General features: G+C 43.1%; 1 protein-coding gene across 2 annotated transcripts in view; it reads right to left on the bottom strand.

Annotated features, from left to right (window-relative positions):
* The window catches only part of STAB2 (stabilin 2), an 87,932-nt gene extending 69,494 nt beyond the window's left edge, over positions 1-18,438 (bottom strand). The window contains exons 1-9 of one of the 2 annotated variants that reach the window (XM_075427884.1): positions 18,116-18,438; positions 13,570-13,703; positions 12,616-12,731; positions 8,607-8,692; positions 7,672-7,741; positions 5,185-5,280; positions 4,758-4,883; positions 2,610-2,806; positions 1,486-1,619 (exon numbers count right to left, since the gene is read on the bottom strand). In XM_075427884.1, coding sequence (XP_075283999.1) covers positions 1,486-1,619; positions 2,610-2,806; positions 4,758-4,883; positions 5,185-5,280; positions 7,672-7,741; positions 8,607-8,692; positions 12,616-12,731; positions 13,570-13,703; positions 18,116-18,199 — 1,043 coding nt within the window. In that variant the 5' untranslated portion in view covers positions 18,200-18,438. The remainder of the gene's footprint in view (positions 1-1,485; positions 1,620-2,609; positions 2,807-4,757; positions 4,884-5,184; positions 5,281-7,671; positions 7,742-8,606; positions 8,693-12,615; positions 12,732-13,569; positions 13,704-18,115) is intronic. The other variant, XM_075427886.1, reaches the window with a different exon arrangement.
* Between the last annotated feature and the right edge of the window lie 8,000 nt (positions 18,439-26,438).

Genomic DNA, 26,438 nt, shown 5'->3' with positions numbered 1-26,438 from the left:
AGCCAAAATACAGCAAGTGTCTGTCACTTATCAGGAAAAATTAACTGTACCCACATCTACCAATCAATGTTTTTCTTTGCAAAGTTCCTCTTTAATAAATGGGTTTTCTGTAGTTGGAAACTATTCAGTATAGTTTCAATTTTTTGCCAAATAGATAGTTTTAGTTTGATTTGATTCCCACTCCCTTCTTCTGTATTTGTTTTTGCCATTAAAGGTCATTGAATGATTGCTTGTTTCCCTTCCCAGTCACAAATTTTTAATTTTTCCATTCTAAAATTCTCAAAACTTCCTCGGCTGTTGAAAATTGAGTTGCAGCAGTGAAACAGTGACAGATTAGGCAAGAAAGGTCCTGATTTATGTGATGTGGAATTTTATTTTGAATATTCAACTCATATTGTGCAGTTTAGTAGTACACTGTACTAGGTATAGTGTAAGAATATACTAAGTGCAGTTTGAGTAGTATACTATGCTCTAGAAACGAGCTAGGGGATGTTCTAGTAAACTCATTTGAAATGCATAATAGCTTACACAAAAGTGATGATATTACACTGCAAGAAGGAGCTGCATGATGAAGCAAGAATAGGCAATAAGACTACTCTCCTGAGCGAACTCTTTCTGTCTATAGATCTATATGATACCTAATTTGTTCCCATCTTACAACTAATGGCCTGTCTTTTGATTTGCATTCAAACTCTCAGCTCCTGAAAACTAATGTTTCACTCTTTAGACCCGGTACTAGCCATCACTGGGCTATGGAAACACGTAATCCAGACTGTTCAGTTTAAGGTAGCTTTGTTACTTTTGATGTTAAAACTGACTTTCCTCCTAAAATCTGTCTAGCAAATTTCTGTACAGGGAAACAAACTTTGCCGGAGGTTTTGCAGTTTCCCACATGCTTGTCTCGAGGCTTTGAGAAATCTGCCGAGGTCGATGTTGCTTTCACAGCATGGGGGTCAGATTCCCCAGTATTAGTAATACTAAAAAGAGCCAGGGCTCCAGCGCTGTCCTATGATAATTAATGCTGATTAATTTTCAGCATGCTGCCTGCATGTTTCTGGCCCACACCAAGTAGCATTTTCCCAGGCAGTGCCTAGGCACAGCTGAAGGGATAGCATGTGCCACGGACCTCTGCCAAGAGGCAGTTAATCTGATTTAGAAGAAGAGACTTCAGCTGCGAGCCAGACTATGCTGCTTGCCCTGAGGAACAGAAAAGATGTCTTGGTCCTTTTTATTTACTAGTGTAGAAATGACCTGTGAGTGCTATAAAAATAAAACTTAGTAGGTATTAGCAAGTGGACTAATGAAATCAAACACTATGCAAATTGATTGACCCTAACCCCACTAAATCTTGTAATTTGTCCTTGGTGAAGAAACTATTAATGCTAACTAAGGAGGTGTTGATCTATTGGATTTGTTTTAGCAGCCTTTTTACTATGGGGAGGAGGGAGAAACTGGGTGAAAGGTTTAATAAACAGAAAGACTCACGTAATCTGTCCTGGTGCAACCATTGAGCATTTAGCTTTTTTATGGCAGGTGTTGTTTGTTTCACAGATGTCCACCATGCTGCATCCTTTCCCAGGTACAAAGTTTGTGTAATGCTCCTTGCATTCACAGTGGGACTAAATTAGGATGGTAGAGGGGAAAGAAAAATTAGACATGCACAAATTGTGGACTTCAGCATGCTTTCTGGAGCTAGGGTCTAAAGACAGCAAGCTTCCAAAGCCTGAGTTAATCACCTGGTGAGTTCAGATGCAAGTATAAAGTTTATCCATATTTCTACAGCTCCCTTCTAGGTTTTATCCATTCCAGAAAACTGCTAACTATCAGATAAACTTTCTTCAGATAAAGACCTTTAGATTAACTTCTGTGATCAAAGAACATTAAAAATTGGTGTGGGTAGGTCAGATTTTTTACCTCTGTTCCCACAGCCCTCTGCCTCCCAAAATGAGTGCCAACACATATTATTAAGGAGCGAGGTGTATCAGCACTTATATGAGCGTGAACTACAGGATGACCCTGGATGACTGACCCCCTTTTTGGCTCGTCAGAGTGTCCAGGCAAAACAGGCATGTGCTTCTGAAGTCTCACTTTCTCGGTGGCAGGATTTCTACCCAAGGAAACCTGAGCCAGTTCCTGGCAGCATGAATAATATGCAGTTTTTACATGTTCCCTTTCATTGTTAGCCCTCAAAGACACAGATTACTTCTTTCCTAAATACAGTCACTGTAGCAATTTATCTGCGGTACCTGTGTAAGGAGCCTACTGATCCTTCAAGCCCCCTGTGTTCAGAGAGCGAAAATTGAACTGGGAGAAGCTTCCTTCCAGTGCCTTCACTTTAGCAAGGCAAGTCTGAGCCAAAATATTCAAGGAAAAAGAACACTGTTGCTGTTCCCATTTTCAGAGGTGAAAGTGCCACACAGGTGCATGGAGAGGGAGGTAAAGGGACTCCCTCCTGGCCACTGAGCAGGGCTGATGCCAAAGCTAAGAGTAGAGCTTGGCCTCCCTGAGGCCTGTTCCCACACCCTTATGGCTTCTTTTTGGAGAGAAAGCATTATTCCTTCCTAGGTAGCTGACATAGGAAATGTCTGGGGCACTCCTTCAGTACTAACCTTTCCTGGACCGTCATATATGCAAATAGTGGATTGTGAAGGGCAATTCCCATAGATTGCTTCGCAAGGGTCTATGGGCAAGCAGACTTGACCGTCCCCTCTGTAACCTTCTCGACAGGTACATTCATGCTGATTTGGTCCGAGGTAAATGCAGTCGGCATTAGGATCACAGACCTTTTTGGAGCATGGGTTGATAGCTTGTGAAAAAAGAAGCAAAGTAAATGAATTATTGCCCACAGTTCTGAAATTGAAGATGAGGACTGGCCAGAGCACCTCCATGCCAAACAAAGCCTTGGTAGACTAAACTTCTCATAACAGCTAAGTCTGAAGTGTCGTGGCAGCATGAAGGCAGAAGGGAGGAATGTGTTTATGCTAACGCAGCAACCGGTTGCTTTTGAACAGAAATGATCTCTTAACTTGGCAAACTGAGTTATAAACAGATTAAAACATGTAATGTGCTTATTAAAATATCACAACTATTTCCCTGTTCTCTGGTGGACTTTAAACAGAGAAGGTCAGGTAGGTGATACAAGGTCTGTACAAGGTTTAAGCGTGTGTTAGATCACTTGGAAAATATTTCTCAATACAATAAGCCTTTGCTGTTTTCTTTCCGGTAATTAAACAATATAATGTCATCCATTCAGCTATTTGGAAAACTGGCCAGCAAGTGCTTTAGTTGAGTCTTCCACACTGCTGTAGTTTCAGGACTGGACTGAAAGCTCACCAGCTGTTTCTCTGAGCCCTTTTTTTCAAGGCAGTGGCATTGTTTGTCCTTGTTCATAGTCCAGCAGTGCTTGGAGAACACCTTCTCACACCTTTGTGTCCAGTTTAGGATATGGTCAAGCACACATTGTAGCTGGAAGGTGGCAGGCCCTGGACTAGCCTAAAAGGTGGTGCTGCTTCTGTCTTCCCCTGCCCATCTCCCTTTCTTCCCCATCAGCTGGGACTGAGAGAGTTGGCAATGCTCAGCTTCACTCTTTCAAGCCTTCTCTTCCGTTCCGGTGTGAAATCACACAGGTACACCCGTGTTCACATGCTCAAATCGACCATAAGCTACGCCACCTCCAGTGGAGTCTGGGGCAGTCACTGCTGTCCTCACTTACATACTTGGATTACTTTGCTTCCCAGCCAGTGAAGTGTAAAAGACACTGGCTTAAGCCGGAGATGACCCCAGTATCTAAAGGCACTGGGACAGAAGAGCAACATCCACACAGACTGCCTCAATACAAAACCCAAGAGAGGTAGGGATGCTAGCATCCTTATCTGCTGGTTGCTGCAATTTCTTTGTCGCTTGCTTGTCCATGCTACCTACTAGAAGAACATCACATTCCCTGAGGACTGCCTTTCTGATGTCTTGATGGTGCTCAAGCATATTCAGAGAGGATGACACCATAGTTAGGACCAAGACGACTGAACGTAAATATTCCCAGGCAGGATAAGTAGTATTGTATTTGTGGCCTGATCCAAGCCAACATTTACTAAATAGTGCTTCCAGCATCAGATACAACCATTTTCTTCATTGCAATTGGTCTAGAAGGAAGAGCTGGTGCTGTAAGACGTAATGTAAGTAGAGGAAAAAAGATCTGGACTCTTGAAATATTGTTAATTCAAGCATTCAATGGCAAGTTGAGGAGTCTATAAAGACAATGTTAAGGTAGACTTTTACCGCTAGCTGACATACTATTAACTTTGTTTCATGAAAAATAGGAAGGCTGAAATGAGCTTTACTTGTCTGTAGAGTTTATGCTTAGTGAATGAAGCTGAGCTTCCAGCCCTTGGTTGCTGTTGTTGATTTTTATGGAAGCAATCTATGAAGCTGAACTTTAGCAAGTAGAGGGATGTGACAGGAATGTATTGTATGCACTGATGACCTGGTATCCACGCTATGTATGTCAAGGAGGTTTACCAGCTTTAGTCTGGTTGTATGGACTTAAGCTTGTTAGCAATTGGACTGATGTGCTTCTGAAGCACATTTTAGGGTTTAGTTTCATCCTGAAGGAATCTAGTTTGTGCACAGGAGACTGCTTCGGGATATGAACCCAAGAACAATTAGGCAGTGAGGTCTTGTTCAAAAGCTCAGTCAATGTCTGAAGTATAATACCAATGACATTGTATATAAAGAACTTGGTAGACATGAAAATTACTCACGTTCACATCGTGTACCATCTCTGTGGTAGTTGGGCAGACATGTGCATTGCAGTTGTCTTCCGTCCTCGCCTGAGGAAGTGCATCTGGAGTTTGCAGGGCACCGCAAGGCCTCGCATTCAGGTATCGCTGAGGGACAGAGTGTGACAGGTTGAGTTGTGTCTACACACTATGCCAGGAGGCACTGCATTCTGCAGTATACTAGCTCAACATATGCCTGATCTAGAGACGATTGATCCCATTTCTGTCATTCTTCTGGCGATTGAAGTGGTGATGATGGTTATGGGAGCTCACGCACAGGGTTTGAGGTTTGGTGTATGTTTGGTTGCTCTGGAGTGACTAACCTGAGACTAATTTTACATTCGTCCTTGCCAATTCTAACTGTATCAGAGCTGTTGAATTTATCTTATATAGAAAACAATCTACTTACGCTCATCACAGCTGAGCCCTTTGTATCCAGACAAGCAAGTGCATCTTCCATCGCCTGTAATTCCACTGTTGCATACTCCATGAATGCAGTCGCAAACTATATGGAGAGATGGATTGGCTTTACTGAATAATAATGATGTTTGGAAAGACATTGTTAGTGGTTACCCATAGCAAATTGTGTCGTGGGCAACAACTTTGGCCAAACCAAGCTTTGACCCAAGTTCCTTAATGTATAGGCTTCCATTAGTGGGAAGATCAATACTCACAGTTGCATACATTAATAAATACATACTGATTTTTGCAGGCTGTTAATAGTCTGGGGCCTGAAAATCTTCAGGACATGCACTATAAGCACCAAATTGACTAGCTGCTAATACTATAAAACTTACAATATTTGACATACTCTTGAGCTGAAATTGAGTATAACGTGTAACATAGACTTTCTATAACTGTTAACAAATTGCTCATTTTTACTTCCATTCTGTTTGTCTCTCTAACACCTTCAGAAGAGATGAGTTTCATGACTTTTTTGCCCCCTAAACAGAATTAATTTTGTTAAAAGGGTAATTAATCACTGTGTAGCTCTCAGGCTTTTTTCTGGTCTTGTTCCAATATTCTGTCATTTCTGGTTATAAACCTTGTGACAATGTGCACACAAGATGCTGTATTCAGAGTCCAGGCAACTACGAGACCCTTTTATAAGTGGTTTTTTAAGCCTGGAGTATACTTAAAAACCTTTATAGTTATAACTGTTCAATTACGGTAATAATGCTTTTTTAAAAAGGCCCTTTACAGCTACACTTGGAAAAGCCTCTAAGATGTACAGAATTGTATTGGTGACTTCATGGTTAAGCAGCAGTGATGTAGCCTATCCTCTTCCCTTTACAAACATAGCCTGTGTTCCTGAAAATCACCTACACTAATTAATTAGTAAAATTCACCTATGTTAGTAGCCCTAATATAAAAACCAGGGAATGTCTGTGGTATTGCTCAAAAGCAGTTAGTCGCAAATGCAGGGTATTTACAGGTGCTTAGGAAACCTGGAGGAGCTCACATATCTGAAAGCTGAAGTGTAAAATGTTGCTTAAATTCATGTTCAGTTGAATCCTCTATTAGCTTTTTGGAAAATAATTACATTGAAGATATTGAATTCCTTCAAGTACCCTATTTGCATGAAAATGTTGGCTCAGTTACGTTTCTGTGCATCAACACTGGCATCCAGTGGACAGCTGGTGGAAAAAGGGCCCTGGAGTCAGCAGTGGTGTGGGATTAGTGTAGGAAGGCCAACACCGAGCGTTTAAAGTGAGACCATTCCTGACTCTTTTTAGAAGTAACTTTTTGTAGATCTTGAGGGAACAAAAAGAATTATACTTGGAGATAGACAACTATTACCACTTAAGAAAGAGAAACTTCTTAATATATTTTTTTTTCAGGCAGTTTTCTGGTTTGTCAGTTTAATGCTCAGCAGAGGTCAGGAAGGTAAATAAAATACCAGAAATCATTAAGAAACAGGAAAAATTAGAAAATATTATACATGTACATATACTTGTGATACATATACATTTTAAATAGTGTACATAGCACTAATCCCGCCCTCAATGACTTGCTTACCCTAATAGAAGCGTGTCCAACCAATGGAATCGTCTACCAGCGAAAAAAAACCCAAAACTAAACCAAACCCATCCTTTTTCACACTTTTGACTGAATTATGGAGCTCCCTGGCACAGAATGCAGTGGAGAGCAAAAGCAAACTGGACTCAAAGACAAGGTAGCTAATTTACGGAAGACGGATCAAGGAAGAGCCTTGAAACACTACAATTTGAGCACAATCACTGTCTGCTTCTACTCTTTCCCTAGATGTCAACCATTGGCCTCCAATATGGGATACTAGACTAGAAGGACTTTTGGCCTGATTCAGAATGGCCTTTTGTGAGTCAGATATACCAATTTAAATACCGTGTCTGTATTTCATGCCGTAATACAGATGGTCCACTTTGTAGATGTATTTAAAAACCATACCAAAACACCATAAACTGCTATAAATTATGCATTTGATATGTTCCCATGCAATATTTTAAGTACCATAATAACAGTTTGTATTTAGGTCAAATAAATGCAAATCCATAATTTAGGGTGAAAAGTGGATAATAACTGGCTCATAGGGAGGCATACGTGCAGGAACACACAGATGAATCTAATCCCTAATTAATCTGACTGCTGCCTGTAATAAAGATATTAAAGACAAGATTAAGATATTTTTGTAGCAGTACACTGAGAGTGTTGTCTGTACACTCCTGAGTTGAATCCAGCTCCATTGTGAATGAGGAATTGAGTAGCTGCCTATTTTCTTTCCCCGTTGTGTTCCCTGAAGCAGACAGCGGCTCTTGGTGGGAAACCTTTAGGTCATTTCACTGTGAAGTCTTAGTGTCTGAATACAGCTTTTGCTCACCTTCTTTCCCCCACTTCAATAAGGAAAGCTCAAACTTACCTGATGTGCAGTGAGGACCAAATAAATTATCTTCAGCACATTTTTCACAGGCTGTCCCACCAAACCCTTCCTGCGAATTACAGAACAGAAATCAAAACTTCAGATTCTCATCTATCTCTATACGGATATATGCTTAGCAGCCTGAAAACAGCATCTTTAGCTGCTGTCCCTTCCAACCCCTAACATTCTGTGATTGTGTGAAAGAAAATAATACGAAAGGTTCAATCAGCAAATCAGAAACGACTATTGCAATCTAGAAATCATTGTCATTTTAGTAATAGGTTTTTTTCCCTTCTCTCTGACTTCTTAAAAAAAGATTTTTAGGTCTTACATTTCCAATCAGATGTTCTGAATAACAAGTTAACAACAAAGACCAGTAATCAAGCCTAATGCCCAAATCATTCTTGCAATTGCTAGGTTGTATTTTCTGACTGCTTCTCACTCTGTGTCTTTTCCCATGTCCCCAGATGTGCTTTTGATGTAATGGAAAGATTGACCAGTAGAGGGGGAGGTAGAAAAAAATTAATTTGAGTTGTTTTCTTAAAAAACTCTTTTTGGCTGAAGTTGTTAAGCACTGTACATTGCACTCTCAGTAAAGGAACATTATATTGAGAGTATAGTCCCAAGTATAAGTACTTTCTAATTAGGGCAGAAAGTCGTAAGTAATAGCACACTCTGGAAAACATAGGAACTCAAAGCTCAGGAGTGCAAGATGGAAGAACTTTTTAACAATTTCACCCAAACATACTCAAGTCTGTAGATATAATAGCATGAAGATTAGTGCAAACTGAGAGAAAAAGTGGTCTCCAAGCAGATTATCTATGCTGTTTCTGAAATGCTTTCCTTTAATGTATTTATACAATGTACTATGCATTATTTCTTAGCAGAGCTTATATGCTTTTGTTACATATTTTCATTTAAAAGAAAGGACATACCTGACAAGTGCACTTTCCATCCCCGTTTATACCCTGGGAGCAGCGTCCTCTCCTGTTGCATGGTGACGCAGCTCCTCCTGGACAGGCTAGAAATGACAATGTGAAAGCCATCAATCAGCTCGCTCTGACCATTATGCTCCCCTTGCACATTACGGGTGACGACCTGGGATGCTGCAGGGTTTTGGGCCTGGTTTCGCAGCTGCCAGAATCTCTTCACTAACAGCTCAGCTTCAGCAAAGACCATCACCTTCTCTAGTGTGGCAACTTAGGCTAGTGACTGTAACCAAAAGATTGCACAAAAAATAGTTTTCTTATTCTAAAGTATCGTGTTAATTTTGTCCCGGCTGATCCACCTCTGTCTGCAAACACTCTAAACTGTTGGCTTTTCTGATACTAGGGGAGTTTGCCTGACCACTTCTTGTGTATGTTAATACAACTTTGATTAAAAATTTGCTATCAGAATTAGATTTGATGCTATGTCAGAGCTTAAATGAACCTTTTTTATTTTCCCCATAAATTGCATTTACTGTATGTGAAAAGATTTTCATTTTCCCTGCTGCCTCCCATAAGACACTGATACTGGATTCAAATCACGTTGAAGATCGAAATCTGGGTATCTCATAACCCGCTTCTGGCCAAGGGGCTGTGGTGACTAGTGAAACCTGTGTGCCAAACACGTGCTATGCCTTTCAGATCCTCTGGTGCTAAAACTCCGATTACAGGCAGTGGTACACCAAGTGAGACAGAGTCTGACCAAAAAACCCAGCCAGCAGGAGAGGATAAGAAACAATAACTTCATTTCAAAATAGTTTAATTTTTGGCTCAAAATTTTGAATGTTCAAATTTTTACTGAAAGATTGCCTGTAGGAAGTGTATATTTTTAGTCAGCTTGTTCTGTCATTTTTTCCACCTCTGGGGATATCCTTATTTTTTTATAGTCATGCAGCCTCTCTGTGGAAATGATTTATTAACTTCCTTTCATAAGACCTTACTTCTCAGAATTGGAGTTCCTGATGCAGGTGGTATTTAAACATAGCAAACTCGAACTGTCCTCGTAGGTCCTCTGCTGTAACTTACTGGTAGATTTATTGCTTATGAAGAGTCTCAGTTTGTTCTGTGTGGGTTGAGATGGGCAGCACTGGATTTATACTACCGCTGAGTAACTTCATCCTGATTTAGAGTGTTCAAGTGGTGCGGAAGTTTTCATGAAAATGAATTTGTTTTGGGCAGAGTATGAGCAAATAAGTGGATGTGTATATGTATGCACTTAATTTTAGTGACAGCTTTGGCTTTATATCAGTTTGTCAGTATTTCTCAATTTATTCCTTAATGTGAGGTCTGTTGGATCTAAGTAAGCTTCTTGTGGAAAAAACCCCATTAAATTCAAGGATGGAAATTTTAGTTCGGTTTATCTCATATGTGCTGAAATAAAGATTTACTAAGTGTTGAGATGAAATAACCAGAAATGAGGTAAAGTAATAAATGCATATACTCTACTCTTTAAGAGAATCTTGTTTTCTGGGTACTGCGTGATAGTTAATCTCGTCTTTAGGACTGACACAGGTGCAACTGTTTAATATTTGCTCTGAATAGAAACAATTTTAACTGCACTGATGCGTTTATTGAATGTGCAAAGACAGAGCAAACTTAGAGTTTGTGGTATAATTTCTAGAGAAGGATACTTTAAAATGGCTGACAAAGCAGGTTTTTTTGCAGTTGATACTCATTACACTTCCCCTTGTCTTCACTACCTCTTGTCTCTTGTTTTGACACCTCTGCCAAGGGGCAGCTTTATCAAAAGTTTAGCAAATTACCATATTGTTGTAGGATAAGGCAGAATAAAGCGCTTCCCCCGGCCAGTGGGGCCGCAGGAGGCCATTCTGGGGACAAGGGAGCGATGCTGGCACCGTCACCTGCTGCCACCCCAGTGCTGGGGAGAAGTGAGATCTTTGCTTTTGTTGAGGATGTTTTTCAAAAAGCAATAAGAAAAAGATGCTTCTGTTTAGCTCCCACAGCTGTCAGAGTATGAAGGCCAAATCTTTATACTTAGGCCAAAAGCGCTTAAATCTATCAGCTTTTTTGTCTCATGGAGTTTAATTCAGCACTTCAAGTGTTTTCAAATGCAGCTTCTTGGGTTAATTCACCTGACTCCCTGCAGGCTGAAGCATGCATAGAACTTGTAAAGATGCATTTGGGACAATGTAATGTAATTTATTAGAATTAGGTTTGTTATCTTTCTTCTTGATCTTTTTTATTTCTATTCACTTTTTCTCTTTATTCTTACAGTGCCTTCTACTCCGTTGCTTATGCTGTGCACCTTTCAGCTGGTACTCAGACTCTTCTTTGGAGCCATGCAAATATTTGCCCAGAGTGGGACCCTGAGCTGGGGTGGGGAGTAGCTCCTGCTGAAGCCCATCAGTTACACGCATGGGGCATCTGAGCTCTGCCAGCTGTGGTGTCTGTGGTTGAATGATACTGATGGTGTTGAAAGGCTGTGCTCTTTTCCCCTGGTCCTTTCTCCCCACCCATCATACTTTTGCCTTTTTCCTTGATGCCATTTTAGAGAGGGATGGGTGTGCAGCAGGTTGGCGTAGGGAGGGAAGGGGACAAAACATCTTTCTTTCACACTGTGTGTTTCAGCGTGTGCTATCATTTAAGGAAGTTGGAGTGCTGTTTAAGACATAATTTTGTCATTGCCATCAGATGCTAAATGTGGAGTAAACCCCTAGTCAGGGATTTTTCTGTGGCCTCAGGAAGGACCGGCTTTCCTCCAAACATTTCAAGGAGCGTTGTGTGCTCTTACAGAGATTGTGATAATGCAAAGAGCTATTTTCTTCCTCTAGATGATGGCAGAAACAATGCTGAGACCTTGATTCTTTGCTTTTTTGGGCCAGGAAGTTTGTCCGAAGATAGAGCGGGCTTCCTTGCCTCTGCAGCCTCCTGCCCGCAGCGGTGGAGGCAGGGCTCCGGCTCAGGGGCATCCAGCTCTGCCCCTCTCTAGAAAGAATACCTGTGCCCCTCGCGTGGCCTCCCAGAGCACCCTGAAGTATGGGATGGAAGCCATGTGTAACATCACCTTCCTCCTGCCGGGCACTTAGGCTGCGTTTGGTGGAAAGATGGTAAATCACCACACAAGTGGTTATCTTCAGAAGGAAGGCATGGCCACACGCTACTTACTCCGCTATTTGCTGATCTTTTCTGTAGAAGCAGTTATAAGTTGGGGTTTGACTATTTTGTTTTCGTAGATAAATGACTGGTATTTAAATCGTAGCTTGGGCAAAACCAGATATTTTAAACTATTTTGTAGACAAAAGAACTTGATGGACATTGAACCAGACCTTGACCCCGTTAACTAAAAGGAGGAAATACTCTGGGCAGGGGAACTCGATGCCCACCTCAGTCACCTGAGATGTAATGAAGTTGTGGTGATGCTGAAAGGCTTTTCCTGAGGAAGGGGCAGCGAGAGGAGAGGCACTCCTGATTACCCATGCTTCAGTAATACCCTTTAGCATTTGCTGGAGGTTCAGAAAGCTTAGAGAGAAAGAGTGTTTCAACTTGAGCTGAAACAAAAGACCATTCTTGCGTCAAAAAGTAAAGGATTAAATAGATTTGGAAATATTTCAGACTCAGATGAGGGTATTTTTGACCCATAATGAAACATTTAAGCTTGCAGTTTGAAAATTTGAAGTTTTAAAATCCCTTGTGGGGATCCTCCCAAATGAAAATGCAGTTTGCAGGCTTTGACTGAAAAGATTTGTTTTGAAAAAATCTCAAAACCAAGGGGGTTCCCTGAGGTTTTTTAATTTTTCAGTGAATTTTTCTTTTTAAATGAAGCTTTGGACATGTGTTTTTCTCCAAATCCCCTAAGTTTTGGCTGAAAACTGCTATTTATTTCTACTTCTATAATAAGCTCTGAACAGCAATCTTCTCATGGCAATAGTTTCTGAAAAGAAGAAAAATTACTGCTTTGCTTCTACTCAAATTCTATCAGAAAAAAAAAAAAGCTTACCCATGCAGTCTGGGCCCCAGTGTCCCTGGCAGCACTCAGGTTGTTCAAATTCCTTCACACAATGATGCCGACATCCCGGAAAAGAAAGTACATGTGTTTTAATTTCTAGATAATACCTGAAAAATAGAAGTTGGAGCTGCTTTAAAGTACTTAAAGCTTCCTGTAGGGAAAAGTGAAATTCTTAACTCCCTCTTCTCCTTTCAGTGTCAGATGAACACTTTAAGCTTAGTTGTATTGATCTGCCGTTTTGTTTTTCATTATAATATACATTGCACATCAAGGCCTAAAATGATCCTTGGAGCTGTTTCTTTTGCATAGTATATTTATCTTTTTTTTTAATTATTAATTCTGCAACCTAAATACAGCAGTTTTCTCTAAGTTTTGATGTGAAATAGTGTTTTAAAAATTGTTTAATATCAAGGTTCCTTAAATGCTAAGTAAGCTCAAATAGTAACATTTTCCTCAAAATACTGCTCTTCTTTTTTTTTTCATCTGACAGTCAAGATTTCAAATTGTTTTGAGATATTGCTTCCTGTCCTTCACCCCCCCCAGCTCTCCAATCTGTAGTTTGAAACATCGGTTATTTATATGATACTATATATGAAATGAGTGATATATAAATATCATTTATCTGATAGTTTGTATTAGTAATATCATATTTCTATATCGTTCTTATCAAGTAGGCAGAATAAACAAGGAAGTGATTTTATGATATCACTCAAAAGAAAATCTGATAGGCCATTGATAGCAATGCTTATTTTCCTTTTAGACCATTTGCTGATTAACTTTAGGGTTGAAGTACTCTGAGTAAAGCTTGAGTTCTGGAGCTGGTGAAGCCAATGGTAAATGGTCCTCAAGAAAATTGCGTAGAATAGAGCATTTGTAATATGAATTAACATTTTCTAATTCATGGAGAACAATATTCACAGAGAAAAGCTCTGGCAGAACAGATACCTGCAGTCTGGTATCCCAGTCCCATTGGTAATTTTGGTGTAACCAGCAAGGCACTGGGTTTCGAGGTTTAAAGAGCAAGGTACACATTCAGTTTTCATTTGAATGAGCAGTTTTTGATTACATTGCTTCTTCATCTGTAATAGGAAAAGATTAATTAAAAAGAAGGAAAAAGTTCTCTGAGTTGATTTAACTCTGCCCCCAGTGTCATTGCTGAAAAACGACGAATTGAACTCAACTTTGTTCTCACTTGCAGCCACAGGCTCTATCCTGTTCTGCAGGAGCTCCCTGCTCTTCAGCTAAACAAGGTAATAGCCCACACATGAGGGTTTTGCAGTAGTCTTGTCTGCACAAAAATGTCCAACCACTGCAGGATAAACCCTTCTAAGTGTCATATTTCTTCTAAGAATGCTTTATCAACAAATGCTAAGTTCAGCAGACGTAAGAACCAGGTTACCAAGCCAGCATCAGCCTAGGGAGTTTTAGTCCTGAAGTTGCCTCACAAACCCAAAGCAGGATGGAGAAGGGCAAGTGCTGGTAAGTGCCTTCTATGGCAAAACTAAACATAAGACACAGGGGAAGTTGCTCGTGGCTCTGTGCAGACAGAGCACAACACAAGCCTTTGTTCAGATCAAAAGGGGGTTTCATATTCTCAGCACCACCCTACTGAACTAAAGTGCTATGCCTGGTATTTTCAAATTGGCGTCGGAGAATGACGTCTAGGTTTACATTGAAATCTGGTAGGAGTTATGGGCCTGACCCCACCAGAGCACACTGAGAAGTGCAGCCTTCTCTTTTTTGACCTAGAGAAAGCCACAGAAGGAATCAGTCCAGCTTGGGAAACCTGGCCTTAGTCCTCTAGCTCACGTGCCATGGGTGCGTGCCCCTTGCTGTGGAGGTCCCAGTTTCAAGAATCCGAATCTGACAAATGGCTTGAGAAGGTGGCAAGAAGGAGAAAAGGGCTAGGGTGTTGTCACAGTGGTAGCATTGTATTTTATGGTTGAAGAAATCATAGATTTGAAAGTATATACTAAGAATAGTGCCTGTTTCCTCCTACTAAAACAGTCGATGTGTATTAAAGCAAAACTCTTTGCTGAACTACATCTAATGTTCTGCTTTCTTCCTGAGAAGTATTTGTAGAAGTAAGTTCATAATTCACAAGTGGTGAGGAATGATCTAATGCAAAATATGATCTTTAAAAACCAGCAAAAAGTAATAAATGAAATTATAATTCTCAGAGAGGAATTACTGTGAAGTGCTCCATTTTCTATTCCAGGATAACCATTTATCCACTGTTCAGCAGGGACCCATTTCGGTGGTCTTAACACACTCCAGCAATATTGACCACGACAGGCTTCCTGTCTGGTGCAGCAGAAGTGAACACTCTGAATGGGATTTCAATTAAGCAGTCGAGTAGTCAATTAAGGCAATGTCTGAATCATTGCCAGGCCAATGTGAGGAAATTCTTAATGTTTATATGGAAAACCTGTAGCTACCCGCTCTGTGTGTGTGTGTGTGTGTGTGTGTACATGTGTGTATGTATGTAGGGGCCAGTTCGAGCAGCATCATCCTTTTGAAAATATTTAAATATGTTAATAGTTGTCTGTGGATGTTTTAAGTAGATTCCCAGATGATAAAGCTAGAAGGACAATTATACCAGAGAAGCATAATGTGGGATAAAGGAGGGTCTTGCATGAAATTTAGTTTGAACAAGAAGATCTTTTAGAAGGCATTAATTTGTTTTGGAAATGGTCAGTTGTGGAGAAACAAACTGTGGTATGTTGCTTCTGTCACAATTTGTCTGTGGTGGTTTTGATTTGGTCTCCAGCCATTGCTTTGCTGTAGTTTGCAATGACAGGTAGGAAGCTGTTCTGCTACTGAGTTTACTACTCCCTTCCTATGGACGCTTGCAGTCTGAGATTAAAGTACATTTTGTTTGTGCACCTACATAAACCGCATTTCTCAAATTCCCTGCTATGATTCCGGTTTCCCAGTTCTCGAGTCATTCCCCAGCTCTGCCCTGGACCCTGCCCCCTTTGACAATAGTCCTCCTGGATGGAGAATGTCAGACCTGGCCTGCCTGGGCAATTCCTGTGCACATGAATGGGACTTGTGCACTCCCCCTGCAAGGTCTTCTTTGTCCCCCACCTCAGCAAATGGACCATTAACCATTTGTGCAGTAGCATCGCAACAGGACCTTCAGGTCATTTGCTATGCAGGGTCTATTCCATCACTTCCAAGGATGGAGCCAATTGCAGTGCCATCATGTATTGCTGATGGATGTTCTCCAGTATATCTCTCTAGGGATTCCCAAGCAACATATATGCATATGCAGCCCTGTGTTGTCTAGGTGGTAACTGGACCTTCTGGGCATGTGTGGGATCTGCAGCCCTGTTGCAGAAGCTCACAGTTGGCCTGGGCGGGTACACTGGCACCTTGGGCAGGATTTCTACATGTGCCATAGCCTGGTAGTCCTGGATGAAGCCCTCACCTCAGTGGTTTCTCCCCTAGTCAGTTATTCTTCTGTCATTGTTTGTGATAGCAGCACATTTCAGTAGTGAAGACTGTGAAGATGCATCACAGACACTTATAAGATTAAGTTGCATGAGCTCTGAGGAACTCCACTTGATAGTCGTCACCCAGTTTAGCAGTACATTTCAATATCTGTTTAGTCTTCACATTTTAGTCTTTATAAACGTACTGTTGAAATCTGATTTGGGCAATGTTCAAGTACAGTAGTTAAATTTGGGTTGTGAAAATTTTACTGTTGGCTAGGTGCATTTCAGGCATCTTGGAAATAAAAATGAGACCTTTTTCCAGATGTGGGTGTAATGGGGATGCAGCTTGATCAGACAGTTGGCAAAGCAGCAGCGAGCAGTGCCGTGCTGAGCAGACCGAGCAGCCTCTCTGCCCTCTCGGCAGAGCCCCGCGGTGGTGGGGCACTGGACTGACCTGGCTCTTTGGGTCTAAAGTGGCTCCCCCAGACTCAAACCAGAGCATCTCTGCACCCTACTTCCCACCCAAAAACACATCACAAAGCACCAGCATGAGGGGGCTTTTGAATGCTTCAAGCCTTTCAAAATCCTGATGCTCAGCGCCAGTGCAGCCACCTTAACAGCCCATCCTTAACAAGAGATGACTCGCCCACCAGAGCAAGAACCAACACAGCACCAAGGCGCAGCCCGGGCACCGTAACCCCTATGAGTATTTCCACTGAGTCAAACCGTAACTGTTAATGTTGAAGACCCATAAGCTCAGAGCGTTTGCTGATTAATCGGAGTCTTTAACCAGGTGTGCTGCTGAAGCCCTGCTCCTTGAAGGTGCTTAGGGTAAGCCATTAAAAGTCTGCATAAACTGCTGGGCTGGTGGGATATTCAGGTTCACAAGTGAAAAAGTTATTGGCAGGAGTAGCTGAAAGCCTGTCACCGCAGCAGTTGTGACCAAAAAGGCACCTCACAAAAATTCATTTTTGGAAGAAGAAAATTCAGAGATTTTGAAAAGATAAAAGCTAAATAAAAATAGGTTATTCCCTTTCCCTACCACCACCTATGAAAACTATTTGTTTTAGAACAGTGGGGTTATTTATTCTCTCTCCCATTTCCTCATTTTCCCTTTTTGCTGTCAGGGAAAATGAAAGAAAGGTGATTTGTTTGGTGGCTGTTTTTTTTAAAGACAGAACAAGTTTAACACTTTTCCCAGTACCTGTATGTACTTTTCAAAGTATTTTTCCATTTAAAAAAAGCAACGAACAAACAAAAAAAAACCCTGAGTGGCTCCCTCCTGCCCCCTCCCCCCCCCGATTTTTCCCTGTCCTTTTGTTTCTTCTTCTATGTGTGTTTTTTCTCCAGAACACAGTAATTCAAAACCTTATGTAGTGAGACAGTTTCCGTGAGCGAATGTCTTGCTGTTGAACTCCTGGTTCAGGTTTCTAACCCAACACTTTCTGCCTCCCTATGAGGGTGGTGCAAACAGATTTGGTGACATTCTGCAGTTCCATAGGATCTGCACACGACAAATGCACCACTTCTCCAAAAGTCTACAAATCTCCTTCAGCTTGTGACTTCATACAGCCACTTCCAATAAGCTCAGTTCCCTACATTTTTTCCCTACCTATCTGAAATAGCTTTTCCTTCTTGTGGTTAGTACAGTGGATAATTTTCACTACAGAAAAGTTTTTGCTTTTCTCTTCTGATTTATCAGAAATTCTAACGGATTTCTTTTGTTGCTTTTGATGAATGTGTCAGCTACAGTCTTTTGCCAGGTCTTTCATTTTTTAGAGACTTTGTCAGTGTACTCATGACACACCCTCTGAGCCAAATTCTCATGTGGAATAAACAGATGCATTTCTGTTCTTTCAGAGAACTGAATTACAGAGGTCTTAGCTTATATTTCAGAGTTATATGGCATGAGTGACTGTTAAAGTGGGTTTTTCTTCTGTGAGAGGCAGTATCTGATAACTATTCTCTCTATAACAGTGAAATAACCCCCACCCCTACAGTGTAATACAGATGTATAGTAACAATTCATTACTTAAAAAACTGCTTCTTACCTCATCTGCGACTTGTGATGTCAAACATGGTTTCACTGCAGCCAAAAAAGCCAAAAAGAGTAAAACAACTGGATTTTTTTCCATTGTGAAGAATTTAGGTTTTTTCCTTCAGAGCCCTCCAGACATGAGAACGAAAATTCCAATGTAAAGGGATTGTTTGTTAGAGTTGCTATTTCTTCTGCATTCTTAGGCAAATAGTTCAACAGGACTCTTGTCTTCCTGAAGGAAAAGGACTGAAGGAATACAGCATGTGAAGCTTGCCTGCAGGCAGGAAAAAATCCAAAATGCAAGGTCTTCGCTGAAGGTTTTCACTGCAAAGCTGCATAAACCCTTCCTAGCTGAATGACAGGATATCCTGATGGGGCTCTGCTCATTTATCCCTCTCTCTGAAGCTGTTGACAGTACAAAACCAAGGACACTGAACTGTTACGACAGAAGATGTTTTCTTCTTTTAGGTGGGCATGGAGAGGGGATGGGAGCAACAGCTACGCTTGTTATCGTTCCATTTGTTCAGCTGATCAAAGGCAGACCAAAGGATCTCTGGAAGTTGGCTTATCAGCCCTAATAATGTAAGGGTGGGTCCCCTGAATGTGGTTCTGGGAGAAATACTACTGACTGTATCTGAGGAGGCCAAAAGCACATCTTCCAGCTTCGGTTAGCTGGATAAAAAGGGAGATTGATGTTTTTTTTCTGTTTTTGATAAATCAATTTTGACTGATTTCTTGGAGGTAAGCAGAGGAAAATTAACTCAGCTATGTTACTTGCATATGGTTAGACAGACAAGATTAGCCATAAGCCAGACTGTCTCTTTCTTCTCAGAGTTGTTCACCTCTTCTCTAGTGCAGCTCTTTGCTGCTGCTGCCCTGGTCAGTCTTGTGAGGGCAGCCTCTCTCATATCTTCAATACCTAATAATTCGACTGCTGTGTCAGCTTTGCTTTGTGCCCAGACATTATCATTTTTCAGTCATTTGAAGGCTCTCCATAAGGGTGCCTTAATACAAAGCTGTGCTTTGAAGCTAGATGAAGTTTCTGAAGAGTCCACAATGGCTGTGAACATAGTGTTTTCTCCCAAATTCCTATCTGTAGTCGTGGCTAGATGCTGCATTCACCTTTAGACCGCAAATGTGATGTTTGATGCAGTCGTAATCCGTTATCTTGAACTCCTTATTGTTTTCCTAAAGAACTCAGTTGTTATACACATATAATACACAAATTAATCTACTTTTATTATATGCTCTAACCCGATACTGCAAAATTGCTGGTAGGAGATGGCAGGGCAAGATGTTTCCTGTGTGCTCATCAGATCCTGTTCCTTTCTGCTATAGGATGAGGAAAGTAAATAATTTCTTGTTTATGCAGACAAGATGGCAGCCAGGGCTTGTGGTATACATGCTGACAATATGTATGGCCCTGAGAAGTGCCATTTCTCTTTCCTGAGGTCAAGGCCTTTCATGTTACCTTGGTTTTGCATGCAGTGTGCAATCTGGCCTGGCAGAAGGAATGTCTCATTTTTTTCTCCAACAGAGCAGAATCTTGGAGGATCTTCTCTCTCATATGATGCGAGCCCATGGCCGCATCCATTTCTCCATGGGATGTTTGAGAGTACAACTTATCCTCCCTCTTCTGCAGCTGTCCCTTGTTGGGGTCTGGGCAGGGTGGCTGTTGGGGCAGGGTGGCTGTTGGGGCAGGGTGGCTGTTGGGGCAGGGTCTGTGCTACCTGGGCAAAACATGTTTGCCTGGTCCCTGGGATCTGTGATGGCAGGAGCTGACAGCTCCCGCAGCAGCTTGAGGTCAGCAGGGTTTCTTGCCTGTTGCCACTTCAGACAGCGCAGTGGTGAAAGGAGCTGTAAATCAAGCCACATCCCTTTCCTGTCCTGTCAATTGAGATAAAAAGCAACACACATCAGCTCTCTCGTTATCTGCTCTAACCTCCCGTATAAGCGTTTGTGTGAAGCAAAGCCTTTTTCCCTTTCCTTCCTCTCCCTTCGTGTCAGAGTGCAGCCTCCCCGCCAACGGCCATGATAATCGCTCTCCCTGCTCCAGGGGGACCGGTCACGCTTTCCTCATGTCGGCGATGGGCATTTTCCTCCTTCCATGGGTTAAATACAGACTGTGCCAGGCTCTAACTGTGACTCTGCCTGGCCAGCTCCTGGGCAGAAATACAGGCTAGCACATCTCCTTGGAGGGCTACAAGGATGATGAGAGGACTGGAACATCTGTCCTACGAGGAAAGGCTGAGGGAGCTGGGCTTGTTCAGCCTGAAGAAGAGAAGGCTGAGAGGGGACCTTATAAATACTTACAAATATCTGAAGGGTGGGTGTCAGGAGGATGCGGCCAGACTCTTTTCAGTGGTGCCCAGCGACAGGACAAGGGGCAACGGGCACAAACTGAAGCATAGGAAGTTCCGTCTGAACATGAGGAAGAACTTCTTCACTCTGAGGGTGACGGAGCCCTGGAACAGGTTGCCCAGGGAGGTTGTGGAGTCTCCTTCTCTGGAGATATTCAAGACCTGCCTGGACAAGGTCCTGTGCATCCTGCTCTAGGCGACCCTGCTTCGGAAGGGGGGTTGGACTAGATGACCCACAGAGGTCCCTTCCAACCCCTAATGTTCTGTGATTCCTGGCCCACAGGATGGGGCTCCCTGGGGACTCGGGGGTGGGAAGGCGGCACCCCGGTGATGGAAGCAGCGTGGCAGCACTGCTGATGGCAGCTTACCTGCTAGCCAGCCTTGCTTGGGAGGAGGCTGCCTCGGTGGCATGGCCAGGGCCCGAGGCACCAGGCAGCAGTTGACTCCAGCGCTGCTGTTTGTGCTGGGGTTGGGTGCTGGCCTGCTGTTGGTGTGGGCAGGAAGGCCGGGCTGCTGGGTTTCACCCGCTGCTTTTAGAAACATGGCGCTGATGGTCTCCGCAGGCTGCGACCTGTGTCCTTCCCTCCCTTCCCCTGCTGGTGCCCAGGCCATGGAGTGCCAAGGAGTCCACACACCTCTGCGATGCCCTGCGGGGATTTCATCTGTCAGTGTGAAACCCTGCGCGTTGCCACGGCTGTGCCGACTTTTGTCTTGGCCATCCTCCATCTCCTGCCCTTGACATGTTTGTATCTGGTCCTGGCCTTACAGCCCGTGTATTTCTGGGGCTGTCCTCCTCCAGGGTCATGGTGGCAAGCTATCTCATTCTCGTTATCTTGCTGCTCATACAGCTCAGCTGAGACCTTTGTGCTCTTGAATTTCCTACTCTTACTCTTTCCTGGCTTTAGCAGGACATTTTATTTTAGCTTTGTGCTGTGCCTCTTTCTGTGTCCAGCTGGAGTAGTGGACAGGTCTTGCATGTCTTTGGTTCCTAGAAGGTGAAAATTTTGGAAGCCTTAGATGACAAATATCAAAACACAAAGGAGTCTGTGGAGTGGGTCCCCTTGGATTTTTTAAAAATAATTTTGATACAGGTGAGGGAAGTGAGAACAAGGAATGTGGGAGTGACAGCAACCAGAGGCATGGATGCACCTGAAAGCTGGGATCAATATGACATGGAGGAGCCCAGCCAAGCCTCCCTGAGTATATCCTGACCACTCAGATGCTGCCTGTCTCAGCTTCTGGTCACCCTTATACCTCTGAAAACTTTCAGGTTGCACGAAGCCTGGTGAAAAAGATTAGTAAAGAGTCATTGTGTGTGCTGTAATACTGCCAATACCATGTGCTGTGGCATATACATGTGTGTCACAGCCTTCCTCCGCTCTGCTATTGCATTCCTGGACTGGATGCTCCTACTTTAAGTAGATGTGAGCTGGCTGCCTTTTCACTTTCCTCATCCACCTACTGCCTCTCTCCAAGTTGCCCCCTCTATTTCTGTGCTGAAAATGTCAGTCAACCAGAGAAAATGCAATGGCTCATTTATATAGGTATTTTTGAAAACAGTGTTTCGTGCCACAACTTCTTTCAGCGTTATGATCAGATAGTTGTTCTTTCTTAGAGCTAGGCATCTGGTGCATGAGGTCAGGCTAAAAGTGAATAAAAAATGGTGGAGATACAGACATGATGATTGCAGCGCTCACCTTCCTCTACACAGTTTTGATAACTGCATAATTTCTTGCATTTTTAAAAATTTTTAATTGATTATTGACTAAGACTTGCATTGTGTATCATTCCCCTGGACTTTCTGAACAGTGAAGCTTTCTTAGCCAGAGGTGGCTGAACAGCGTATGATGAGCTCTCAGAGACTCATACAAAGCTCAGCCATTTCACAAACAATCATATGACAAAAGCACCATTTTAGAAGAAGAAATTAAAAAGAAATATGACCTTTTTGAAGAGCAGTCATTGCAGACAGAACATTCGTGAGCTCTGCGTATTAAAAGCTGGCACTGCTTTTCTGGTACATCCCACCCTACTTTCAGCTCAGCTCCTCGCCCGGGGGAGCAGCCTTGTTAGTGAGGTCTGAGAGTGTCAAGGATGAGGGCAGTCTTGAGCTGAATTTAAGACTCTTACTTAGTAATTTGAAAGTAAGCAGCAGAAAAAAAAATGAATTACTATTTTTTCGTGTGTGTGTCTTTCTGTGTTAGAGCTGGTCACAGCAGGAAAACTGTCCCAGGGGTGTTTGAATACAGTTTGAGGCTCCACATGTCTGAGGAAAGTCACTTTGCTCTTTGTTTGGAAACTGGCTAAAGCACCTTGCAGAGGGGTAGAAAAAGATAAAATGTGCTCAGAAGAAGAAAGCTTCCTAGGGGGAGGGAGGCTTTGGCTCTGCCAAGAGAATCCTCTGAATGCTAATTGTAGGTGGGAGGAAGGGGGGCACAAACCGTCCAGTTGCCTAGGAGGAGGCTTGGGGAAAGGGAGGGGGGGGAATATTTGGGAAATACTGCCTTTGATTAACACAGACTTAACTGGAACATAACAAAGAGATTAGAAAAAGAGGTTTGGCAAGTTAAATCTTCCCAGTGCCATACATCTGAGGAAGCCAACGGTGGCCTATGGAGAGTCTGAATGGGCAATGTGGAAAATTCTAGGGGTGTGTAATTTTATCTGTGGGGTTATGACAGCCATCATTTTGAAACATGGTGACTATCAGAACTAATTAATTCTCCAAGCCCATAGGATGCATTAAGATAGAGCTGCAGCTGGTATGCTGAGGAATGCCGTGCGCCCGGCAGAGGCCATCGCTTTTATCAATGTTAATGAGGGAGAAGGCACAGACAGCTGATCTAAACCCGAAGGCGTTCGTGATGCATACAGCTGATGGCAATGCAGACTGCCAGTCAAGGGGTGGTCTTAGCCATAGATTAGATCCTCATAGTGGCCTCTTCAGCTTGCTTTCTTTCCTCTCTCTTTTTTTTTTTTTTTGTTCTCAAAAGAGTCTTTCAGCTGGTGAAATTGTAAACAAAAGGCATTCTAGCTGAGGCCGTGGCGGAGAGGGCTTTGCTAGGGAGACATGAGGAGGGTAGTCTACGTGGCGCTAACTTGGACAATGTTATTTACGACAAATTTTAAGGGTGTGATAGGTGGGGGAGCTGTAAGACTGAGTTTGTGATCAGCACCGTGCTCTAAAGGGAGTAAGCGCAAAATCAAGGGCTGCTCACAGGTAACTCTGCTACCCTTTCATGCTATAGTAACATATTGCTTAAAGAAATGAAAGATGTGCTCAAGCCACAGGTTAGTCTCCGTGGCCTGTAGGTCCAGCAGGATATAGGACAGATTTACAAGTCCCCGATTTGTGGGAAACATTCCCCATGTTCAGCTGTGCGTTCAGGCCAAGATGCACAGGTGACAACATTGTGGGGGTGAAGGAAAGGACTTAGTAACCCAGACCTGGAAGTGCAGGTGACATAGAGGAGTATTAAAGCCATCTTTGCGTCCCTGTCTCTGCTCTGCATCTCCTGCATTGTAGTTCTTGATAGACCATGCATAGAAACTGGTCCTAAGGTGCTGCCAGCTAATGGCATGCTAAACGCAGAAGGTACTGCTCTGGTACAAAATCTTGACTTTTTGGAACATTGTGGCTCTTCCTGGTGGTATCACACTCTTCAGAATCATTAAATCATGTATCTAATGGAGTATAAATATAACACATATTCCTTGCACAGTTTTGGAATAAAAGGAATCACAGTTATGAGCTGCTGGATAAATACACCAAAATAAACTTGTAGTTTGAATTAATATCTGCCTGTTTGTGAAAGTCAGCATGTAAGAAGCTTCAGCTTTAAGATGCAGTCGAAGGATATTAGAAACTAGGAACAAATAATGTGCTTACAGAAGAAGAGAAGGTGGCTCAAATGGATCCTGATGACAATTCTCAAGCAAACCTATTTTGCAGCTTGTAAACATCCAGGCAGGAAGGAGACTGGCGTTGTTTGTATATGTGTCTTGTACTTCTGCAGTTCTGCTAAGGTTGCCGTGTGCAAGGCCAAAATACCAGGAAAACCCAGAGATTCCAGGATTTGGGATGGACAGAGGGATGTAGAGCATGTATTTCACAGAATCACGGAATGTTTGGGGTTGGAAGGGACCTCTGTGGGTCATCTAGTCCAACCCCCCTGCCGAAGCAGGGTCACCAGAAGGAGACTCCACAACCTCCCTGGGCAGCCTGTTCCAGGGCTCCGTCACCCTCAAAGTGAAGAAGTTCTTCCTTATGTTCAGCTGGAACTTCCTCTGCTTCAGTTTGTGCCCATTGCCCCTTGTCCTGTCGCTGGGCACCACTGAAAAGAGTTTGGCTCCATCCTCCTGACACTCATCCTCAAGATAAGCATTTAAGGTCCCCTCTCAGCCTTCTCTTCTTCAGACTGAACAAGCCCAGCTCCCTCAGCCTTTCCTCACAGGAGAGGTGCTCCAGTCCCCTCACCATCCTCGTAGCCCTCTGCTGGACTCTCTCCAGTTCTGGTGCTGTAATGTACATTAGTCTCCAGCCCCATGGTAGAGAAGCAGGACAGAGAGTGGCACACACATTCAGATCTTAGCAGTTGGCTGTGGTAGGACTGGGGCATTTGGAAACCCCAGGCACCATAATAAGGGAGCTTGTGGAGTTGGGGGAAGGAGCAGAGGCCGTGTTATCGCTGCAGTGTTATTACCAGCTGACTTCCTTCCTTGCTCTAGACAATGCAGAGAGTTGGCTGTAATTTTGTTCTACACAGAGCTTGTACGATTTCATAGTAATACTTTTGTTTTGACTAGTCAGACTTACACAAAGTTAGCTTAATATAGTTAATAATTTACTAGTAATGGAACTGAATTGCACATAATGATGTGGAGCAATCAACCTTTGCTCAGTTTTTCTTTTTCTTCCTTTTAAATGCAGGCTTTATGACATTATCCAAATGTGCGTGTTTACGGCTATAGCAAATTGATTTCAGCCAATTATCTTGTCTAGGAAAAGCTAGCTCAAAATTTGTTTGAGAAAAAATCGTGCAGAAGACAAGCTGGTGTAATTTCCTCAGACAGAATAACAGAGTGTTGTCTTAGAATCATAGAATCACAGAATGGTAAGAGTTGGAAGGGACCTTAAAGATCATCTGGTTCCAGCCCCCCCGCCATGAGCAGGGACATCTTTCACTAGACCAGGCTGCTCAGAGCTCCATCCAGCCTGGCCTTGAACATCTTACATTGCCTTCCTCCTTATGATCTATAAACTTGCTGTGGTTTGCATCAGGCTAAATGGATCTGCTATGCGCTGGATGGGTAACACGGTGCGCGTATGCAGCACGGTGATCCCTAAGCCATGACCCAAGGGCAATGAGTTGCCCACGGGGCCATCAGATATTACCGGGAAGAGCCAAGTGTGGTGCTGCCTGGAGTGTGTTAGCTGCCTGCAGGCCAGCAAAGGTTGCAATCCACTGCCCTAAGAGTTGGATTTGGGGTAAGGAAGCTCAGGATGCTTTTTTGGCTACATTGCTTAAAGATGCGGACAAGCCGCTCTCACTTCTGCCTTGGCTGCATCTTGTCTCCTTCTCTCCTCTCTACAGTTTGCCTGCCTTTCGCTATGGGTGTGTGTCACCCCCGCCAAAAGTGACACCCGGGGCGAGCGTAGCTCCAGCGCAAGAACGAAACGTAGTTTCTCCACCCTCATCCTCCACCCCTCTTCAGTTCAGTGCGTGTATTTTCTCTTCAGTTTTTCCTGATGGGGAAGGGAGAGATAAGGGTGGGCTTTCTGCCTGCCGTCTCCGGGGTCTGGATTGCCCTGTTTGGGGCGATTTCGCAACGGACTCTCCCGGCGGGACCACCGGAGGGCAGCAGAGTCCAAGCCACGGCTGCAGCCCCTCAGCCCGCAGCGGCGCCTGGCAGGGGCTCCCCCGGTCCCCATCACCCCCGGCGAGAGCCTCCAGGCGGGGGGGCCGCTCCCCGCGT

Source organism: Opisthocomus hoazin, chromosome 8 (assembly GCF_030867145.1).
Source record: "Opisthocomus hoazin isolate bOpiHoa1 chromosome 8, bOpiHoa1.hap1, whole genome shotgun sequence".
In the NCBI taxonomy this organism is placed as follows: Eukaryota; Metazoa; Chordata; class Aves; order Opisthocomiformes; family Opisthocomidae; genus Opisthocomus; species Opisthocomus hoazin.
This window is presented reverse-complemented; position numbering and strand designations above follow the sequence as displayed.